Here is a 22,544-nt window from a genome sequence, read left to right on the forward strand (position 1 = left end):
CCCATTTCCTCTCCTGTCACTGCTGTGTCTGTAACTCATTCAGCACCCGATACTTTTCCATGAACATCACTAGCTGTTCCAGAGGTCAACACCCAAGACGCTATAAAGAGGGTTGATTGACAGCTATTGCTTTCTAATCCGCTCATCACACCCCTCTGTCCCCCTGAATACCCTCATCTGATCTTCCCCTGGCAGCAGCCCCTTTTCCTTCTTCACTGATACAAATAAATTTCTAACTTTGGAGGGAACATTAGAAGACAGGTGTGAGTGGATATCTGAGAGACCTCGTGGCACATGGCGCTTCATGTGGATGCTGATCGTAAACTATGCAACTGCATCTAGTTTGAACCGCCGGGACACTCGCCATTAGATAATTTACTGCCACCGCAGTCCTCGTAAACTTTGTTCTGGACCCGAGTGGCTCCTCGTTGGTCAAAAGAGCTGTCCGTTCACTGGTCTATTGAGAACGAAGCTCGCGGATTGGTGAGGATGAGAGGAGGCAGTTGTGCGTGCTCCATGGCAGCAGCACATATTAAAGTTGGATGGGAGGTTGTTATTGGAGGTTGTTGAGGTCATTTGGCTCTGTTGCATAACACGGTTCACGGGCTCTCAGTGTCATGTATGTACGCTAACATGCACAAGTATGCACACATGTACCTTCTCAATGCCTTCCCTTCATAGATACTGTTTGTAGCATGGAGCACTGAGGTTCATTACACTCATCAGTGCTCCTGGTTTGCTAGGGCTGGCTCGTCTGCATTGTCCTTAGACTTAATAACTGGCATGTCCTAATGCAATTCTCCCACTGCTTCTTTCATATTTGTCTAAATGTATCCATTTGAATAATGCTGGAAGCTACCTCTACACTCTGTGACATATACGTGACTCACTTTCTATCCCAAAGTCCGTCTTGAAATGGGGAAAGGGACTTTTTGGTGTGTTGCCCCTGCCACTTGGAATCTGTGTCACCATCTTAGCTTGTTTCCTGTTTCATTTTGAAGTTCTTTCCTCTTGTGCCATGTCTTGGGTCACTTCCTTCCTGTGTTTCCCCCTGGCTCTACCCTGCATGTCTTCCCTTGTACACCTGTTTTGTGTTAAATTTTGTTAGTCCCCTGTTTTCTCCCCTGTCAATCATCTCCTTGTCTAATCTGTCTCTCATTCCCCTCAGCTGAGCTTAAGCTGCACTTCATCCCCTCGTCAGTTAGGTTTGTATTTAAGTCATGATTTCCAGTTTTTGAATGAGATATCTGCCCATGTGTGATCCAGATGATGACCTTGATGAGTCTTTATTTTTTGCATACTCATTCTGTGACTGGAAATGTTTTCGACTGTAAATGTATGTTTGAAAGTTTGTTTAATGTGCTGCTGCCGTCTTGTCCAGGACACTCTTGTATAGGAGATATTGAATGTCAATGAGGCTTTTTCTTATTAAATAAAAAAATGCATTTGTATAACACAACATAGCTTGCTCATGTTTGCATTAACAATGTGTGCTACATTACAGTAAGTTCTGTGCCTCTGCGATATTCTTCGTCTTTGTTGTGTGCTGTTACTGAGCATGCTCAGTGTGGTGGTCTTCTGTTACACTGCTCTGAGGGTTTTTAGAAAGTCAACTGTTAGAGTTAAAGTCAACATCTCAAGGCCTCTCATCATTACAACTTTTTAGTGTAGGTGACGTGAACTGTCTGTATATGCTGAGTCTACATGTGCTTCTGTGTACTCAATTCTTTTGCGTTTACCATATCTGTGCATATGGAGCCATGTGAACGTCTGAGTCCATCTCTACAACATAGTTTCTCTGTGAGCCGTACGAGTGTTCTCTCCTTGGTTGTGCACATGAAACTCCTGTGGCGTGAAACTGCAGCAGGCCCGCTGTTGGAGAAATGCCTCCAGCCGCGCAGTAAAAACATGCTCGTAAGCGCTTCACAGCCGGTTTGAACAGGTTAAATCCTGGAGAAAAAAGGATCCTTACACGAGTGCACAGAGGAGCACCTCCTTGAAAAGAGCTCCTGGAGGGGCCTCAAGGTACCTTTTGACTGTAAATAAACTCAGCACACATGTAACCACGCAAACACACATGTGAGTGCAAAGGTGTCATTTGTCCCTGCTTACCTGTAAACTTGTGTGACCCCAGACCACTTAAATACTCCACCTTAAAGTGTACGGTGTGCTTTAGAAAATGTCAGCAATGTTTGTTTTAAGATTTATAGCAATGATGGTCTAAAACATTTCAACACCTCTCTCCAACAGCCGGTCTTTATATATCTTTATATCATCCCCAGGTCAACTGGAGGTTCACCTGCTGCGCCCCGGGACTCTCCTAAACACACTCACGGTGGTTCTTGTGTTTTGACTTTATGTGTGTTATTAAAGCACAAAGTTTATTTATTTGAGCCTCAAGAAAAAGAGACATTTAATATGTTTGATTTAGATTTTTCGACTAAAAGTAGAACTATGATCCATTTATCTGTTGTGTTTTCAAGTCCTAATGCTTTTAAAAATATCTTTAAAGACAAAGAGAAGCAGTAACAGAAGAAACAAGCCTCCTCATCTTAAGCTTGACCTTTATTGTTGTATTTATTCTTCTCCTATTGTCAACGTTGGCTAACTCTCATGAGAAACAAGAGCACAACAGGTTTGCTTGAGCCGATTCAAACTAGTCGGTGGACTCGTCCATCCTTTCTTTGATTTAATCACCTGAGCTACACCCCAGTGTTTCCAGTCAGTCCCTGGAACGCTTCACTGACTTTTCACTATGACCTGTTTTTAGAATGATAACATGTGTAAGGAGACGTTTTGTTTGTTTGTGTGTGTGTGTGTGTGTGTGTGTGCGTGTGTGTGTGTGTGTGTGTGTGTGTGTGTGTGTGTGTGTGTGTGTGTGTGTGTGTGTGTGTGTGTGTGTGTGTGTGTGTGTGTGTGTTCAAAGACAACACAGAGGTCAAGACTCAAGAAACTCTGTCAGCCTGCAGCTCAGAACAAAGACTTGATAAATGCTGATGGATAATGGACAAAAGATGCAGTGGAACCTCAAGACAATGAGATGTGTAATAAAACAGTATATACAGTAGTGTCCCTGAGTGTAGGTGAAAAGAAAAGTTGTGACTAGTAACCTCAAAAGTTCTTATATAAAACCCGAGTCTGAAGCCAAGATGCTGATGGAAACACAACAGTAAAATCCTGTTTTGGGAGGTAAAAGGAGCCTTGAATGGGCATTTTATTGTGCGTTACACAACAGTTGGCACTATAGGAAGCGCCTGCGCCAGAACACACACATCTGCAGGGCCTCGTAAATCATGAGAAGAACATAATGGGACGTGCGATGTGTTTGTGCAACGTGCACAGCGTTTTTGTTTTTTAAAACATGCATGGGTGTACACAAAGAGATAAAAAACCCACATGCATGAACACAAGTGCAGAAGTCACTTTGGTGGGCTTACAAAAAAATCCACATGTGATGTTTGATTTGGAGATTTCAGGTCACCACGCCTTCAACATTTGCATTGGAAGACTTGTTTTTATTTGCATAAACAAAATGCATCGGGTTCAACTTTCCCCTGACTCCCCATGACATCCCTTTAACAAACCAAATAAATAACAAAAGGTGCCCGTGTTGTTACCCTATTCCTAATCCCACAGTGGGGAATATTTATTTGCTGTACTCCCCCAATAGGTCACTTATTTATGGACATTCGGTTGAAGAGATAAATGTTTGATTAAGACTGATAGTAATCTGGTGATGAAACATGGTAAGAATGATCAAAACATGATTAATATGAAATTATGAGATTATTTATTGTGACTTTTGTTTATTTCTTGTAAAAAATACTTTGAAGTTTTACCTCTTCAGACGTCTAACACTTGCTCAGATGAAACATCAGGGCGTTAGAGGAGAAAACCAGTTTGTGAGTGAGCTAAAGACGCTGAATTTAACCTGTGAGGAGGAGTGATAAGCACCCTCATGTCTGTTTGAATATGAGGCTACTGCCAGCATCCACTTAGCCTGGCATCCAACATCAGCAACACACAGAGAGACAATAAAAAACAGATCAACACTTTCCAAATAAGTTTGTGTCAAAATGTGTGAATTATTTCTTCAGGCAGTCTGTTCCAACGTGTGGGTGCCCTAATGGAGAAAGCACGAGTCTGGCCCCTAATAAACAAGTGTCTTGCTAACTGGCTTTATATTTACCATGCAAATATATCAGCTAACCATCATGCCAGGCCAGAGTCTGGCCATTTCTCTCCTCACACACGTACACACACCTTGACAATACAGCCTTTATTTGGAAATGCTGTTTTTTTCTGCTTTGAAGGGGGTTCCCCGTGTGTGTGTGTGTGTGTGCGTGTGTGTCCGTCTACAGTATATGTGTGTTTTTCTTGTATGCAGACTATTCAAGGGCTTTCCCCTACTAAAAGCCCAATTGAGTGGAGAGAGTGCAGCTATATGACCCCTATCTCTCCTGCCATCCTTCACTTCCCTCAGAGACTTTTATAGTTTTATGTATTTGTCCAGTGCTGCCAATTACCAACCACTTTTGCCAAGGCACATGCACAGACGATCACAGACACACACACACACACACACACACACACACACACACACACACACACACACACACACACACACACACACACACACACACACACACACACACACACACACACAGGTCAACTGTCTTTGTCCAATCCAAGTCACAGCGGGAGTTCGAAAAACAGGCTCTCAAATGTACGGGCCTCATGAGGACACCAGTGGACGTGAGCGGGTGAAGGACATGACAACATTCTGTAAAAAGGGAGCTGAGAAGGAGGACGAGCACACATGTGAGTTGGTCCTTGACTCATGATTAGCAGCAGGTGTGATGTATAATGGAGGAAGATCTCCTGATTCACCTGCACTGATCTCAGAGTGTTTATAGAGCCGCTGCGGTGCATGTGCACTTCACACGGATGACGACCTATTGGTATTTTGCTCACCAACATTAATGAATTCATAGGAACAATAGGCAGTGGTGGAATCTAACTATGTACATTTATTCAAGTACATTTTCTTACTACTTGTATCCCCATTTTCTGCTACTTTTTAGAGGCAAAATTGACTTTTTATCCTCTTTACTTATTTGATAGAACTACTTGTTACTTTGGAGAGTAACTTTTTACACACAAGCCATATCATAAAGCACAGTAAAATAAAATATAATGCATGTAGATTAAAATTAGCCAACAGCATATAAAGAAGTCAAAATGAGCTCCGCCCTGACTAACTACATTGAAAGGCTGCCTTCACGTGTAGATTTGTTGGTGGAAAGTTACTGAGCACATGCACTTTTTACTCCACAACACTTATTTTAAAGCTGTTACTTTGTGCATTAACGTTTGACGAACAAAGATCAATTTAATTTCACCTTAAATATGAAATGACCTGGACAACAAGTAAATAAAGTAGTTCAAATTAGCTCTGCCTCGGCCAGCTACAACATCCAAATGCTACTTGCACATTAAAGCTTGAGTCATAAAAATAATAAGTGTCAGAAGGGTCCTTTTTTTTCATAATTAGTACTTTTACTTCTGAAACTTTAAGTATATTTTGCTGATAATACTGAATGCCTTCTTTTTTCAAGTATTTTGCACAAAATTAAAAAATGCAGGACAGTTTCATTGCTACTTTTACGTGAACAAAGGATCTAATTACTAACAGGAAACCTGTGATGATGCAAAAATCATGTGTGATTTAACATTTCATATGGATTATTAGAGGTGATGTCAGCCCATAAATTGACACTACAAGCTGCTCGGTATGCCAACACCAGTGCAAAGCTCAGTTCACTGAATAATAATCCACTCACTCACTCATCTTCAACCGCTTGAGTGAATAATAATTATGTCTGTTTATCACTCATGTAACAATGGGTTCTTCTAATTGCTTTAGTTACATTCTCACTGCTGGTCTAGATTTGTTTACCGTGTGAGAAGTCGGCAAAGACTCCCACCCTCCTCCTTCCACACCCCCACATACTGCTTCATGCTACTGGCTTGTACATAAGAGGTTGAACCGATTTGCTACAGCCATCTTCCCTTTTGTCCACCATATTAGTTTTCTCGAAACCTTCATCGTCGTTATTTCTCTCCACCTATGCTTATTTGCTTACACATTCAAAACGCACAGATGAAGTTTGATAGGTGGTCCGACAGCTGTTGATCTGTCAGGTGACTTTGAACAGACTTGCATGTCAACACTGTGGCACGTGTGCATGTATATGATAAACAAGATGTATTTTCACACTGTGTTCTCTGTACATTCTGTTCTATGACTCTGGAGCACAGCCCTGGAGCGAGGGATTGTTTCACTGTCACCCCCTAGTGGTTACAAAAGGGAGTCAAGGCTAATAAAACCACACCAAAAAAAGGATGCATCACATGCATATGATGCTCATGCAGATATGGACTCATGCAACTGCAGATATGAATATGGACTTGGGTTCATATTAACAGTGGAAATGAAGGACGTGTTTGTCAGCACCAAATAAAAATCGTAAAATCATCCCAGGATTCGTTTTCTTTTGTCTTTCCAGTTGTCATTAGAGCCTCTAAACACCCACACAGGTGTTTTCAGTTCTTCTCGTTGATTAGACCCTTTGCTTTAATTGGTAGATGTCAGTCAATCACAGTATACACGCCCACACAGTCCTGAGGAGAGGTCTAATCCTCCAGATTAACTGAAAACACCTGTGTGGGTGTTCAGAGCCATTAACAGTCATGCAGAGGATGCACTGAGAACATGTAGATCAATCAGTTTCAAACAAAACCATCCTGGGCTAATATAGCTGAGCAGGGTGGTGTTAACATGTGCGGTCTCCATTCTCTGCCAGTTTCTGGAGTGACACTTTAAACCCTCTGTGCAAGAGGAAAAGCAAAACGGTAAATACTCAATGAAACATTCAAATATAAATAGTTTATATACTGCACGGATAATATCAAGACATGACAGACTGCTGTGTGACAAATGCGCTGACCCAAACTCACAGAGACATGTGGATTCAAACAACAACACATCTGTGCTGGATACTGCAGGACAAAACTAAAACAGTAACAGAAACAGAGGACAGTATCATAACGGCAATAAAACCAAGCTTTAGTGTAAAGAAACATCAAATAAAATAAAACCAAACACTGTTACAACAATTAGGATTACTTCAGCAACTGCATGCATACAGTAATACATATATATGATCAGTGAAGCGTTACATTGTTTCTCCTTTTAGCTTTGCACTTCCTTTAAAGCTCCGTCTGCTACAATGACATGTTGTCCATTATATACCCGTATATCCTTCACTTTATAACTGCATTAGCAGATTGTTATGTAATAATAAAGTTATGTTTATAGCGCTCACACATTTTGAAAGATTAACAACTGATGCTTCCTCACAACATCCAAACCAGATGTTCAGCACTGTAAAGGACTCTTGAGCCACCTTGTGGTTATCTGAGGCTATTACCTGCAAGTACAAGGTCTTCTTTTTACTTGCTTTTTATCTGGAAGACATCTGATAGACAGTAACTAAGTATACTCCCTCAGTTATGGTACTTAAGTACAACTTTAAGGTACATGTACTTTACATCAATATTTTAATTTACTGCTATTTTCTACTGCTCTACAACAAAATTGTGTTGTTTTTACTCCACAAAATGTATTTCACAGATAGTTTTGTGTGTATATGTAGTATAGCTACTAGATACTTTACACATTAAGACTGCATGTGTACAAAAACTATATAAAATAATTTAGATTAGCTTCCCCTTGGCCAGCAACAACATCCTTTATACATGTTATTGCATCAATAATAAGAATAATACAAGATATGCAATAACATAACACTCTGAAAGAGGCCATTCTGACATAGTTGTAAGTATATTTAATTGCTAATATTTTACCCAAAGAAGATCTGAATACTACTTCCACCACTGTCTGCAGCTCAGTCTGTGACCTCTAAGCACTTTGAGTCTGCCTTGTGTATGAAAAGTGCTATACAAATAAAGCTGCCTTGCCTTGCCTTGCCTAGTGAAAGGTGAGATCATAATATGCAAAAACATGTGTGCACTTTAAATACAGAGTTAGTGAGACCTTGTTAACTATCAAATATTATCTTTTTGATGCAAAAGTTCTGTGGGGCATAATGTTCTAATGTAACTGCATGTTTATTTTAATAATACAGTCCTCAGTGACACATCTTCTATCATTTGAAAGTTGTATAATATAATACTTTTTGCATTAATACCAAGACATGTAGGTCCTGAAAGAAGCCGTGCTGCCTCCACAACAATCCCCTGCCCCTGTGTGGTGTGTTAACGTGGGTAAATACTTGGGTGTGTCCTTTCCACTCTGAAACATGAGCTGCTGCGGCCACAACCAAACTGGCTGCTCTTCAAATAACATCCATCGGTCTGTGCGCAGAGATGTGTCGTCCATAGAACTGCATTCATAATTCACGGTGGTCTTATGGATATGCCCGACCTTACAGCTTCATTACTATCCGACTGTATGGTAATCAAAACCAGGAAGAGGAAAGATAGGACGAGTTAGATCACATTTCTCTGATTGATTATCATCAAGGCAACTCAGGATAGTCCTGCATCCTGCTGCCATAGTTAGTATAAAGTTTACGTAGTGCTTTGATCAGTGCTAAAAGAGATAGCTGAGGCGTGATAATGTAAAACTGAATTGTTTCTTATGCGAATAAGCAAATCCGAGTGTAATTCCGTCTGCATTGTCATGGGTGGCTGGTGAAACTCGATCAGTCATCAAAGCTTTATACATTGCCTTTATCTACACGACACTCGCCGGCCCTCTCAGGTTACCAAGCAACCAGTCACCAAAAAAACCTTCCCCTGTCCTACCTGAAACTGATTGGTGTTTGACTTATATGCTGCAGCAACCAATGAGAGCAGGAGGAGGAGGACTTGCGAGGAAGTGGCCAGGTAACAGTGGAGTTGAATGGTGACATGATATAAACATGACATGTTTGCAAAAAATAAACTGCAGAACTGCATGAACGAGCTCATTCAAAAGGAATGATGACAGATGAGGCTACGAGTAATTAAGTAAAAAAAAGTCAAGTCACTGAGATGCTGCAGCATAAAAAGTGTGTGTGTGTGTGTGTGTGTGTGTGTGTGTGTGTGTGTGTGTGTGTGTGTGTGTGTGTGTGTGTGTGTGTGTGTGTGTGTGTGTGTGTGTGTGTGTGTGTGTGTGTGTGTGTGTGTGTGTGTGTGTGTGTGTGTGTGTGTGTGTGTGTGTGTGTGTGTGTGTGTGTGTGTGTGTGTGTGTGTGTCAACCAACACTGGCTGACAATGGACCTCTGCCTGAAAGAGACCCTCTGAAATATGCATGAGGAAATCCACACCTGTTTCCAGGTAACCGAGGCAGGGATTCTGAACCGTGACGCTGAATTTAGTGTGTGTGTGTATGTATGTACACCTGCGTGGGTGCACGCACGAACAGCACAGCTTCCTAGCTTTTACCTGTTCAGACACTCTGTGGGGACGAAAGCTGCTGTCAACTCTGTTGGCTTGACGAGACAGACATAATCTGAGCAGGAGATACGCCATGAAACAGTGCGGACCTCGGTGCTGAACAGGCTCCCTGAGCTACTGAGAACTTTTATGCATAGAAACAGGTCAAAGCTGGCCCAAGTGAGAGGAGCTGAAGCTGGACGCGTAGACTCGGTGGAGGGTGGACCACAGAGGCGTAAAGAGGTCTTCAAAGGTCTCGCCCTGAGCGTTGAGTATCTGTTTGTGCAAGAATGAATCCAATGTGGAAGATATACAAGAGCAAAGTGCTGAAAACTCTTAACCCTGAGTATGAGGAGGACACTGCTGAAGAGGTACAGAAGTTACAACTTTCTACTGATTCACACAGATACTGTAGATTCAAGTGTCTGAAAGTGGTGTTTGGTATTTAAGTCAGAAGGTTTTGGTCATTTTTCATTCATCTCAGGGTCAGATGAGCTTTCCAGGCTGTTTTTGTGTTCTGTGCAAAAGGAACTTTAAGGCAGAAGTTAGGCCTTAAATACTTCCTCTTGTGTATTTTGGCCATTTTGACTCTACCATCTGAATTATTAACCGATAACATTGTTAAAATTGGCGTGCAGGTCTTCTGTTTCCAGCGTCAAAGATGAAATCCAGTAGCAGATGTGTTCACAGCACCAATAAAGCAGCTTATAACTGACGTACAGTACATCAAGGCAACATTACAAGGAATGTAATCAGTGCGGAAGAGTAACTAAGTATCACATTTAAGTAGTTTGATAGGAATAGAATTTCTACTTCATGCTTTTTTTATGCTTCCGCTTCACTACATTTCAGAGGGAAATATTATACTTTTGAAGCCTCATTACTTCTATCTATGCACTTAACCTACTAGTTACTTTTCAGATTAAGATTTTCTGTTGATGATGTTATAAAACACAACACTTATTGAAGATTAAACCATTGTTTCCCAATCTTTTTGGCTGGACACACATTTCCTCTCGTAAGTTTCTCAGATGGCTTCATTTGAATATTTGTTTGGGGACCATTGTGGTAAAAGTAGCCAATATTTCACCAAAAATGAGAGAAAATATGATAAAAAGTCCAATAAATGGATGCACATTTGTGTAGCTGATCATTTGTTTGTCATCTTCCCTGCTTCGTTAATCATCTTACAATGCCCCAGATATATTTTTCCCCCCCTCTGACTGTAGTTAACTCCCAAAGTGTTTATCAAGTGATTACAATTAGGTCCATCTCCATCTGCTACCAAAGGGAAAAGGCTATAATAAGAATCATTTTTCTCAAATAGGAATTTTAACACCAGACTTTTACTTGTACTGGAGTATTTAACATTGCTGTATTTTAACTTCAGTATCTGACCACATCCACTTCTTCTTCTACTTCCTCTGTTTTTTATGGCCTCATTGCGACACATGTACTCCATCCAAGCTTTGGTACCAACGAAACAGACACATTGTTGCATTGACCCAGATCTCCGGAGGACTCAGAAACTCGATCCTGGACAGGACCTGAACAAACGGATTAGTTGGCATTCCACTGGCTGACTGACATAGACGGACGAGACAGATAGTCATGGCCTCAGCTCAAGGAGTGCTCAGACCAGCCCGCTCGGACAGCTTCGAACTGTGGTCTCTCTCCATACCAGGGCATCTACAGGGATGACACCGAACACTGTGTGTGTTTGGACAGATATTTTCCATCAGGAGGGATGTGCAGAGCAGATATTTGAGTCGACAATGCTCCACGCCTGTGAAACATGAGACAACTAAAGTGCATCACTTTGACCTCATGTCAAAACATATACTAATGTGGAAATACAATTCAAATAATGTCTAACGCTGCCAGCACCTCAGGTTCCAGCAACCAATGTATTTTTATGATTTATACCTTTTAGGTTTTGCTCTGGGTTTTCTACAAGTTGTAGTGTCCACATTATGCACTAGATGGCGACTATTGTTCACAAATCCTGTGCATCTGCTGTGTGGACAGGTAAGGGAACATCCATTTTGTCTTTTTTCTGCTGTTGCAGGTCACAGAGGTGGAGAATGACATGAGTCCTGTACAGGAGGATGAGGGACCCAACGCTGTATCCCAGCTGGCCAAGAAAGTATGTGAACATTGACGGCTGTAGTCTAAAGTTTGGTGTTAAACGTACCACACATCTTCCGTGTTGTGTCAGTAATGAGCAATATTACAATAAGTTGTTGTAAAACCATTCCAAAAGTTTTCCTCTACAAGATTCAGAGGACCATTGTTCCAGCTGATCCTCTGAAACCACCTAAATGTATACCTACTTTGACCTTTGACCCTGTTTGTGTGGTTGGTTGTGTGCTCAGATGCAGGGGGCCGGGACTAAAAGCTGGAACAGGCTATCATCTCTCTTCAACAAAGACGATGAACACCAGCTCCTAGAGGAGACTGAGAGCCCGCCAGTCGCAGACCAGTGAGTGGGAACCTTTGTCTTTTGCTAACATCTGTCCTCTTTCTGCCCCGACAGATGTTGTTTTTGCACCTTGTGGGTTTGTGTCGGTAAAATAGGACTGGTTGTGGAATTATAGGCATCGTTTTATAGTTTACATGTGAGATATTGAGAGTTTAAGGAAGCCCAAATAATGTTGCAGATGAAGTTAAACTATAGTAGCAGAATTTAGCTCACTAGCTGAATGACAAATCGCAGGACTGAGGCTTTGATTTGGTGTGCATCTGGAGAAAATTTGGTTAAAAAGTCAACGTTTCATAAACTTCAAGCTTATATATGACTATTGCAATCACAGCATCTACTGTAGATTACTATATTGAAAGCAGTTGTTCAACATTTTGTCCACGTTTAGTCCACTAAATATGAACATACAGCCAGTAACCTAGCAAAAAAACAACATATTAGCTTAGCTTAGCATGAAGACTAGAAACAGCGTTGTCCAAAGGCAACAATGTCCGTCTTCAGAGCAGTTCTGCCTCTAAGAAATGTTTGTTTGATTTAAAACTGCTATCTGCTTCCTATCAGCACTAGAATAAAATCTAAATTCAGAAAACTTAGGTCACAATGGTGAATTCCAAACCAAAGCACCCACCGATATGTGACTGACTCCAAAAGTTAATCCCTATACTTTCCTAAAGTTCCTCCCTCTACTCTCTACTTTCTCTCAATTCTCAGTCCACTTGCAGTAAAGCCGGAGGAGCCTCCTCGACCCACTAAGCGCACAGCATTCTGGGATAGCTTTGCGGCCAACTGGGCTGCCAAGAAACAGGCGGATGCTGCGGCCGCGGCTGCTGCAGCAAACGAGGCAGCAGCAGGTCAGGGTGAGGAGGGGGCGACAGAGGCCGCAGGGGAGGAGAGCCCGGATGGGCAGATAGCTCAGGGAGAGGAGAGTGAAGGAGGAGGAGGAGGAGGAGGAGGAGGAGGACGGAGCAGCAGCAGCAACAACAGCTTCTCCAAATACGTCTCCCTGGGAGGCGGGAACGAGGAAGCATCCTTTAAGTGGAACTTTGTCACCAGCAAGCTGGCAGAGCTGAAGGCCAAGGGCAACTAGCTGCTCATGATGAATGGATCTGGAGAATATAAACAATATGATGAAGGGGTTAGATGTAGGAGTGGGGAGGAAGTTTAGGAGGAGGCTATATTTTACACAGGAAACTAAACTATACAGCTATTGTAGAAGTCCCTTTTTTTTATAAACTATTGAACACATGCGCCGTCATATATGTCCTTGCACAAAATCACACATCACAATGAACAAAAAAAAGTTACAATAAACCTTTACCTTGCCCTGTTATAGGCCCACAGACTCCTAGCACGCAAATAGAAAATAGTAAAATAAGAATAAAAAGTTCTTTGTTAAATTTTTCAAGAGCAAGGCATTTTATTAAGCACAATGTCATATTTCAAATTAGATCTGCTATGTCACTGGGAGACACAAAGTTAGATCCTAGGAATATACTAATACATACTTTATGTATGCTATCAGAATAAAATGTTTACTTCATAAAGGGGACTTCTAAAATTGCTTGTACTAAAAGAGAGTTATGTGAATTCATAAAAGTCTTGATTATTACTTTGATGAGTCAGGAGTATGATGCATGTCTGCCCACAGAGCTAATAAAATAGTAGTCTCCATACCATCTTGAGATGCAGCATGTAGTTGACAGTGTAGCAGGTGATCGGAGGTAAACGCGACAGATTTACACTTTATCCAGTGTTGAGTTTGGTGTAAATGCTGCTCAATACAGTCCGCTTTCTAGCGCTTGTATGGTGATATCTCCGTTCCCAAAGAGATTTTTAAACCACAAAAAGGCGCCTTCACACCTGTCAGCAAACTTGATCTAATCTGTAGTTTAGCAAAAACCAGATTAAGAGATTAAAGGCAGTGATAGCTGGATTAGTTGAGGATTATCTCACTTAACCTGCGCGGAGGGCAGGGGATTTCAGTGAGGAGATTTGGCAGTGCGGCATAACTATTACATAATATAAGCATTTTTAAACCACTTTTTCTCTCTTTGGACATCAGGAAGGGGAAATGTGCTGCAATCATCTGAAACGTGTGAAACATGAATGTGTGTGTGTGTGTGTGTGTGTGTGTGTGTGTGTGTCGGTGTGTGTGGTGAGCAACTGACATGACGATTTAACCAACTTCCATTTTTTCTGATTGCGACTGAGACCGTGCAACGTGTGAGTTGTTAACATTCCTTATTTTGTGACATGAAAGAAACAAGGCTATATAATTTATTCCAGATTTAGGTTTTTGTCTTGTTGTATGTTTTGTTCTGTGTTGTTTTCTGGTATGCTGTATAATAAAGTCTACTGCACTTAAAGTCCTGGCAAAGTGAATGAGCAAATGCAATTTTGAAAATGTAATTGTAAAACATGCTTTCATCAAGGTACAAGACGGCGTGATGGACCCACAAGACAAATGTAGACGAACGTTTTTGCATGGTGAGGTGGTGAGAGACTGTACCTGAGATGTTTTTACGCAGCTTTAATCCGTAGATTCTTTTCCGACAGGTGTAACTTTAACAAGATGGAACATGTATGTGAAATCAGACAAGAATTATAATTAATATCATTACAGTGAGACAGACTAATGGACCGTCTTGTTTAAAGCCTGATCACAACTCAGTGATTGTGACCTACGATCTGGCTTCATCCCCTCAGCATGTGTTTTGTTCTTGCAGACAACAAAGAGAGCTGGTTCTGATTAATGGTTGAAATGGTGACGGACACAGCAGGCCAGCTCAACTTAACCAGTATGAGAGACCAGAGAGTTGTTCAAACATCAGGGGGGAGTGTTTCAAAAAGTATATTTTTATGACTGCTGATGTGGGTATGTTTCAATCACAGTGAGTGAATTGAAATGCTTCATTGTAACATATTTGCTTTGCTTCTTGACATATAGCACATATTTAAAAAACATAGATGAGTTTTACCTGAAAATCTTGATTCTTGTTTTCAAAAGGTCTTCATTAAATTTTGTTTAATGAGTCACAAACAGCAGGAGTGCTAACAGTGATATATTTGATTTGGCTTTTCTTGTCCCCACGTCGCACTAAAACATCTTGGAAATATCGAGGGCTGAGAACCAGAGGGGCGTAAGTGACATCATGGATGAAAACTATTATTATTTTTTTTAATTTGTATTAAAGCGCTCAGATTGATGAGCTGTTCTTGCTGCCAACAGTACACATGTGAAGTCTAAACCAATCCAGAGATATTAATCAAAAAAAGATCCTGACCCTGAACACACTGAAGTATTTGGGGCCAGAAGGGTGTAAGTGCACTTCAGGAAATAATGTCAAAATATTGTTTATTAACTATATTGTTAACCACGTTTCTAAAGTTTTAATGGTGACTTTTTGTCCAAATGGTACTTACGCCCCTCTGGTTCTCACCCCTCAATACATTAGTGGCTGTACTGACCCTAAACCTTTGTCATTTTCAGTCTTAATCCTGTTTCTGTTCATCGGTTCATGCCCAGAGCCTCTGAGGGTCAAATGTATTGCACCTGTGCTGGTTGACTCCTCAGGCTTTAAAGGAGTAAAGGTGGAGCAGGAGAGTGAAACCAGCTTCCTGCACACACCAAGTCATCTTTGTTCTTTTGAAGCTACTTTTAAATGTGTGTTAAATGTGTGTTAATAACCTATTTGTAGGTTTTGTGGTGTTTCGTTTAGATTGTTTTGGTAGTTTCGGAGGACATGTGCACTTTGCTTTTCTTGAGTTTGGTGTGTGTCTCTGTTTCCCTTTTGTCTGTCTGTGTTGGCTCCTTAAAACAAGTTTAAATTGTGACAAAATCAACAGAAACACCAGAGCGTGATCTTGATCGGTTGATCGGTTGTTCCTCTGACCAGCAGGGGGCTCCCCTTACCTTCTGTAAGAAGAATACAGTATTTGTATTTGTGTTCTGTCTTTTACAGCTTGTCTCTCTGTCCTCCTTTATAGTAGAGACAAAAATATGATAAATTCACTCTTGATAGCACACTGAGCTCTCTTTTCAGTCTCCCGCTTTATTCCCTGTGTTTTTTTCCCTGATCTACACCCATTTCCTCTCTCACTGTGCAGCATTTCCGCAGATACAAAACTGTTTCCTTTTCAATTTTAGGAGCCTTTGTTGACATTTCCATTTGAATTTGACACTACACCCCAATAAAAGGTAAGTATTACGTGAGCAAATGCACCCAAAGCTCGAGTTCATGCTTTTTATAGCTGACCAGCCTCCATTATATCCATGCACTTCCAGTGTCAGTCAGATTTCACTGCTGTCGATGTGGATCCTGTGAAGTTCAGTGAGTCTCAGTAGTTTTGTCCAGACTTCCACAGTTGTCAGCCTTAGTTTGATTCAGAGCAGATCTTCCCCCTCCACTCACAACTCAGTGACTTGCTCAGCTTCTTGGATATATTTATGTAACTCGCCCAGTTTCTGTCAGAAAGCATAAAAAAGCCTGGGAGGTAAATTAATTCCACAAAAGCTGATTTTCATCACAGGAGTGGCTTGCTTGGGAGAAAGCCGACAAACGCTGCCGGCTACTTGATGCTTGTGTGCAGTGCTGAGGTCCATATATTTTTTGACACCCAAGTGAGCAACACTCAGCCGAGATGGGGTTTGTAGAGCATGAAAGCATCAGAAACTGTGTATGAGAAGTCTGTCATGTTTTGAGTAACACAAATGTATCTTTGATGAGCTGCTTCTATCATCAGTGAAACACATTGTTTTGTTTCTCTTCATGTGAAGAGATAAAATAAAACCAAATACAAGTACTCATCTCAGCAGTTTTTCACGTACTTGTACTATATTTTTTATCACGCTGAAATGCTCCATAGAGTTGAGGGGAAGTGTAGAGTCAGGTGATAAGTTAATCGGTACGAGCAACTGTTTCATTTCACATCATTCAGACCATAAAAATTTCAATTAATGCATCTGGATTTTGCTGTTGAGCCACAATTAAAACAGACAATCAAGTTTGATTCCAGGTGGCAAAAAAAAGACCGTTTTCTGGATGAAAATTAGCATTCAAATTTAATAGTTATGCTCAGGATGCCTATTAACTTCTAACTGTTTCACATTGACCAAACCTTTTTGCAAGAGCATCATTGCTGCATCCAGGGCTTAGCACCCCCCCCCAAGAAAGAAACAGTCCGAAGCGTTTTTCCCCTACACCAGAATGTCAGCGCATGCAGCCAAACCATACTCCAGCAAGACTAGTGAAATGGCGGACACAGAGAGTTTGCTGATCAAGTGGGGAGTCAGGACGGTCAAGGATCACACGCCCCGGTGCTGGATTGAGTTGCTACAGCGGCTAACAGAAGGTCTGTCCCCATGCAGAACTGCTGTCCGCTCTTCTTCCAGCGAAGTAGTCTCCTAATGGCCGGTGAGGTGGAAGGACCACGGGGTGCGCTGGCTAGCTGAATCTTGTCTCATTTGTGGTCTGATAAAAAGTAAAATCATCAAATTCAGTGTGTCATATGTCTATTTTCCATACAGCTTCCCATGGGAACGTAGCTGCCGAGGTCAAGGCTTTCATCATTCAGAAGTGGGTGAGGTTTCATCTATGGTCAGTTGTAAAAACTATAGACACGGGCTAAATGTCTCATCTCATCTCATCTCATCTCATCTCATCTTCATCCGCTTATCCGGGGTCGGGTCGCGGGGGCAGCAGCTTTAGCAGAGGTCCCCAAACTTCCCTTTCCCGGGCCACATTAACCAGCTCTAACTGGGGGATCCTGAGGCGTTCCCAGGCCAGTGTGGAGATATAATCTCTCCACCTAGTCCTGGGCTAAATGTTACACAGAATAATTTTTCAAAAAGTGTCTTTAGCATTTAAAAAAATGCTTAACAGGGCCAAACTGTCATCTTCTGTGTGGTGTGTTCCCTTCTTAAAGGACCAGCCATACCTGGTTAGACCTCATCTCATGCAGGACTGTGTAAAACTGTACTTCATTGACATCTGACTTATGGTGCAGACACACTGAAATTTACTCACATGGTGCGGTTGTTAGCATCGGCGAGAGGAAATAGCGTGGGTTTGTAAACACAGCCTGCAGGAGCTAGCACGGCCTGCAGGGTGAAAGCAGCAGTCCACAGATTTCTACAGTGTTTTTTTTTAACTGTTCTTATTTCCGTCACTGTCCTCGAACTCATTACAGCCAAAAAAACAACAATTTTTTTCCAGCAAATGTGTTTCGCCACATTCCACAGAGATGAACAGGAAGGGAAACTCCTTAATGCACTCACGCTCCCACAGACACACACTCCCCCAAAAGTGTCAGGCAAAATTTGTCTTTTGAAACAGGTGCATACATCACCCTGTCTCTCTAAACCAGTGGCCTTTGCCATTTGGCTCACTTTTGGCACTCAAAACACAAGATCCAGCCCCCCCCCCCACACACACACACACCCCTGCACGTAAAAACATTCAGACGTGGTACTTTCTTTTTTCTGCTGATGAATAGCGATGACTAAACTACTTCACACCTTGCCTTGGGCTCTGTTCCAAACACTGTAATTACTTCAAACAAAAGCAGCCCACAAAGCTTTTTATTTCTCTCTGCTGCCTCATCTGGAGATGGTTAGAGAAGATTGTCTTTGGAGGTGAGATTACCTTTGTGGTTATGATGATATGCAGAAATAATACTATTATTAACTATTATGATTAATACTATTAATCATGGCAACAGGTTAATGCTGCAAAGGTGTTCTGGCTTTTCTATCATATATTTCAAGTTAAGTGCACAACTTTAAACACGCTAAAATACACAAGAGCATTAAAATTAGATTTGTAGTATACATAGATGCTTTCCACATCCTTTAGGGAAATTTGGTTATCCACAAAACTTGTTTATTTGTTGCTGAAAAGAAGAAAGAAAAGACATCACATGAGGTCAGTGGGACCATTTTAGAGACACGGTGCAGAATGATGAATTCGGGTCAAGCTACCATGTGATTATGTTGTAAGTTGAAGTTGTATTTCCAGCGTCTGTCCCTTCTTGACTCCTCTTGGCCAACTCGAGTCGTACATTATGCAGCCGAAGTGTCCGGATTGTGCCAGGATTGGGAAAGTCCGTCGTCAAGATTACAGCTCACAGTCTCGAGTTTGTTAAACTTATGAAATAGCATCAGTCGGTGGGCAACATCTATTAAAATAAAACGTCTTTACATCGTCGTCCTCCAGCTTGTTTTGTCTGTAAAATCCGAGATCAGAAGTGAGATGGGGAGATTTTCTGGAAAACAAGAAAGGTGATATTCGACTTCACACCTCTCACACACATTTTTCACATAAAACCCCCCACAGACAGACAGACATGTCTGGTAGCACTCAGGTATGACGACTGCGTCTCAACAGACACGGTGACTCACATACTTACATCTGGAAACAGACCTGCGGGTGCAAAGATGTACACACAAACACTCTGTCTGAAGATTTCTCACCTACAACTGCCACACCTGCTTCAGGCAAAAATGTGGTAACTAGTCTGTGGAAAGCATTCACACACAAACACATACAGTGCAGTCTGAAAATACGAGGGAACGACAGACTATGTAATTGTTTTGTCTCCCTTACAGCACGTTGGACTTGAAATGAGAAAAAAATCCCTGTAAAATGATTCTAGGAATACAAATCAATGTTCTTCTTAACTTGCCAAGTCAGCTGATCTCAATTAAACTGAACATTTCACCTGCTAAACAAAAACAAAAGTTTCTCAAAATGCAAAAAGAAGTGAAGATGGCAGCAGTACTGGGCTGTTAGAGCAGCACAACGCAACAAGATAGCTATTGATATGAATTGAGAGGTCACTGTCAGCCTGGACCTTTCTGTGTGGAGTTTGCATGTTCTCCCTGTGTCTGCGTGGGTTTTCTCCGGGTACTCCAGTTTCCTCCCACAATCCAAAGACGTGCACGTGTTAGGTTAATTGATGACTCTTAATTGCCCTTAGGTGTGAATGGTTGTCTGTCTCTGTTCGTCTCTATGTGCCCCGTGATAGACTGGCGTCCTGTCCAGGGTGTACCCCGCCTCACGCCCGATGTCAGCTGGGATCGGCTCCAGCCCCCGACCCCGGGATAAGCGGTTGAAGATGAATGAATGAATGAAGTTTGGTATAAATCCCACGCGGGGTCGTACCCATATCCGCAGTAGGTCTCTAAGGTGAACAACCTCTGGGATGTTAGATCAAGGTAGACTTCTCAGCACAGTAAATGCAATTTTCCTACTGCTTACAGACCTGCACCTAAGACATAAATATTGTACATGTGATCTCATACAGTCTCAACATGCAACAGGCTATTCCTGACATCTAATCCTGAGGAAAAAAACAAACTTGTGGAGCTTCTTGTTTGTGCTATGGAGCAATGTTTTTGTGTAATGTATTTCCATGTCTTTTTTTCTTTATTGTAAAGCATGTCGAGGTGATAAATAAATAAAGTGAAATGTTTACAAGGCTCAATCCACAGAGAAATGCACACAGTGCGTATTCTGAAACTGTCTCTGAACGAGTCGTCAGGGCCTCTGTACGTTGTGATGTCACAACTACACTATATATAGGTAGAAAGTGCTGCTACAGTGCCGTTACAGTCATTCCCCGGCTGCAGATGTGGAAGACCTGGAAACACGGTCCAATCAGAGCAGACTGGGCTTTTTCTGGAGGGGCCTTAAAGAGACAGGGGCTAAAACAGAGAGTTTCAGACAGAGGGTGAATACAGGTATATTTAGACAGACAGAATGAAAAAGATAAAGTGTATTTAATATGATAAACATGTTCTAATAAAACACAAATATACAAATGAACCTCCCTTTAAGAGTGGGTCCATTATGTTTAAAAAAAATGTGACAATGCACCGACATAGACAAGGTAGGAAAAGACTGCTGGACCGGCAAAAATGTATGTAAATAATGTAGATTTTTTATTTTTAAACTTCTAAAAATTTGCTTTACCACTGTTTTATGCAGAGAGATAAGTGTTTTGTGTAACATTTTAATTAGACAATGTGTTTTGGTGAGTAACAGTGAATGCAAAAAACTCCCCAGGGCTGATTCAACATGGCTCCTAGACTTATCTTGAATAGTCTTATTTGCTTCCATTCTAATACTAAGCTCAACATCATTAACTGGGCTACATGTAGTATTTCAAAGCTTTATCCATTTGTGTTGTAAATCATTACATCTAGTAGAGTTAACAAGCAATTCACCCACAGAATATGAAATATCCCCAGGCGCTGCTAAACTTCTTCTTTATTACAGTCATTACACTAATGTCCTGAATGTAGCGCGGTCACATCTGAGTGACTGGACGTTTTGGAGTTACTGCACAGAGGTCATATTTTCAGGCGGGGGAGTGTGAGAGATTAGCTGTAACTTTGCACCAGACAACACTCTGATAGTTTTATCAGCTAAAAGCAGGAGATCCCCAAAACAAACACGTCGCCGAAGCAGTCGCCAGGATTAATCTCCAGTGTTTGCAGTAATACGTCTGCGGAGATAAGAAGGGGGCAATTTGATTTCTTTTTCTTTCTTTTTTTTTAGCAAGTCTAACTGTGCTGGGTTATTATGACCTCTGTCTCGCAACCTGTGGCCTTGTTAAGCCTCGAGAGATAATGTGCGGATCCCTGTGAAAGTCGGGTTTAATTTAATGAAACGCTTGTCACTCGGACACAGGATGTTTAATCCTCAAATATGTTGCTAGTTTGAAGTTACAAAGCTTAAAATATGTCTCAACGACCACACATAATGCTTATTAATTGTCAGTGAATATGTTTGAGAGTTTTCCATAAAATGTGAATAAAATCAGTGTTTTGTTGCTTTTTGAAAGGAAAAGCAAGCGTAAGTGGAATGGCTCTAGAGCCTCTGAAAGGTTTTATAGTGTTTTAAAGCACAATGGAGGCTTGAAGGTGAATTATGGAAGGTGGAGGACCCCCGATCCTCAATCCCTCATCTCGTGTTAAGGAGGTTCTCACAGGGCGTTTCATCCTTCTAATCTACAGGCTCAATCTCAGTTTTGTGTTCTCGTGGCTCTTTAGGAACGGATTTGGGACCCCCTTTGATAAGTAAACCTGCCTCCTGTACCCCCTCTTTTTCCCAGAAGAGGGGTAATCTCTCTGCTAAACCACCCCCTCTGGCTATCGAAAACACAAATACGCACAGGCACAGGCACGCAAACACAGAAACACACACACAAACACCCCCACACCCCCACCCCCACCCATCATCTATCCCCATCGCTGTTGAAATCGGATCACCCACCTCCAAATGTAGGTCTGCGTCTGTCTGCTGTAAATAGATTGATTTTTCTACAGCTATTGACACTCTAACAAGAGCTCAGGGCTTAACGGATTGTCCTATGACCGCAAGTCAATACATTTTCCTTTCCAATATGTGTGTGTTTTTGCCCAGTTCACGTTTGTATGTGTTGGTTGTATTGATTGTATTGATAGGGGCAACCTACCCAGAGGAGCGCTGAGCCCGTAGAATATGAGCCTTGGTATTTCCATACATGACACAGAAAATATAACTGAGCAGCTGAG

The 22,544-nt window shown here is 41.6% G+C and overlaps 1 protein-coding gene across 2 annotated transcripts; it reads left to right on the forward strand.

The window, feature by feature from the left end:
- Positions 1-4,767: 4,767 nt before the first annotated feature.
- Positions 4,768-13,333, forward strand: LOC310950483 (uncharacterized protein C1orf232; the record flags this gene model as incomplete). Of its 2 annotated transcripts, none has more annotated exons than XM_083918318.1 (4): positions 4,768-4,821; positions 11,573-11,650; positions 11,880-11,986; positions 12,698-13,333. In XM_083918318.1, the coding sequence occupies 3 exons, from the start codon at positions 11,594-11,596 to the stop codon at positions 13,071-13,073; spliced, it is 540 nt and encodes a 179-aa protein (XP_083774444.1). In that variant the 3' UTR covers positions 13,074-13,333. The 2 variants fall into 2 exon arrangements, with proteins under 2 accessions (XP_083774444.1, XP_083774443.1); XM_083918317.1 differs by lacking the exon at positions 4,768-4,821 and adding an exon at positions 9,795-9,875.
- Positions 13,334-22,544: the final 9,211 nt, after the last annotated feature.

This window comes from Echiichthys vipera (assembly GCF_963691815.1).
Source record: "Echiichthys vipera genome assembly, chromosome: 8".
Classification (NCBI taxonomy): Eukaryota; Metazoa; Chordata; class Actinopteri; order Perciformes; family Trachinidae; genus Echiichthys; species Echiichthys vipera.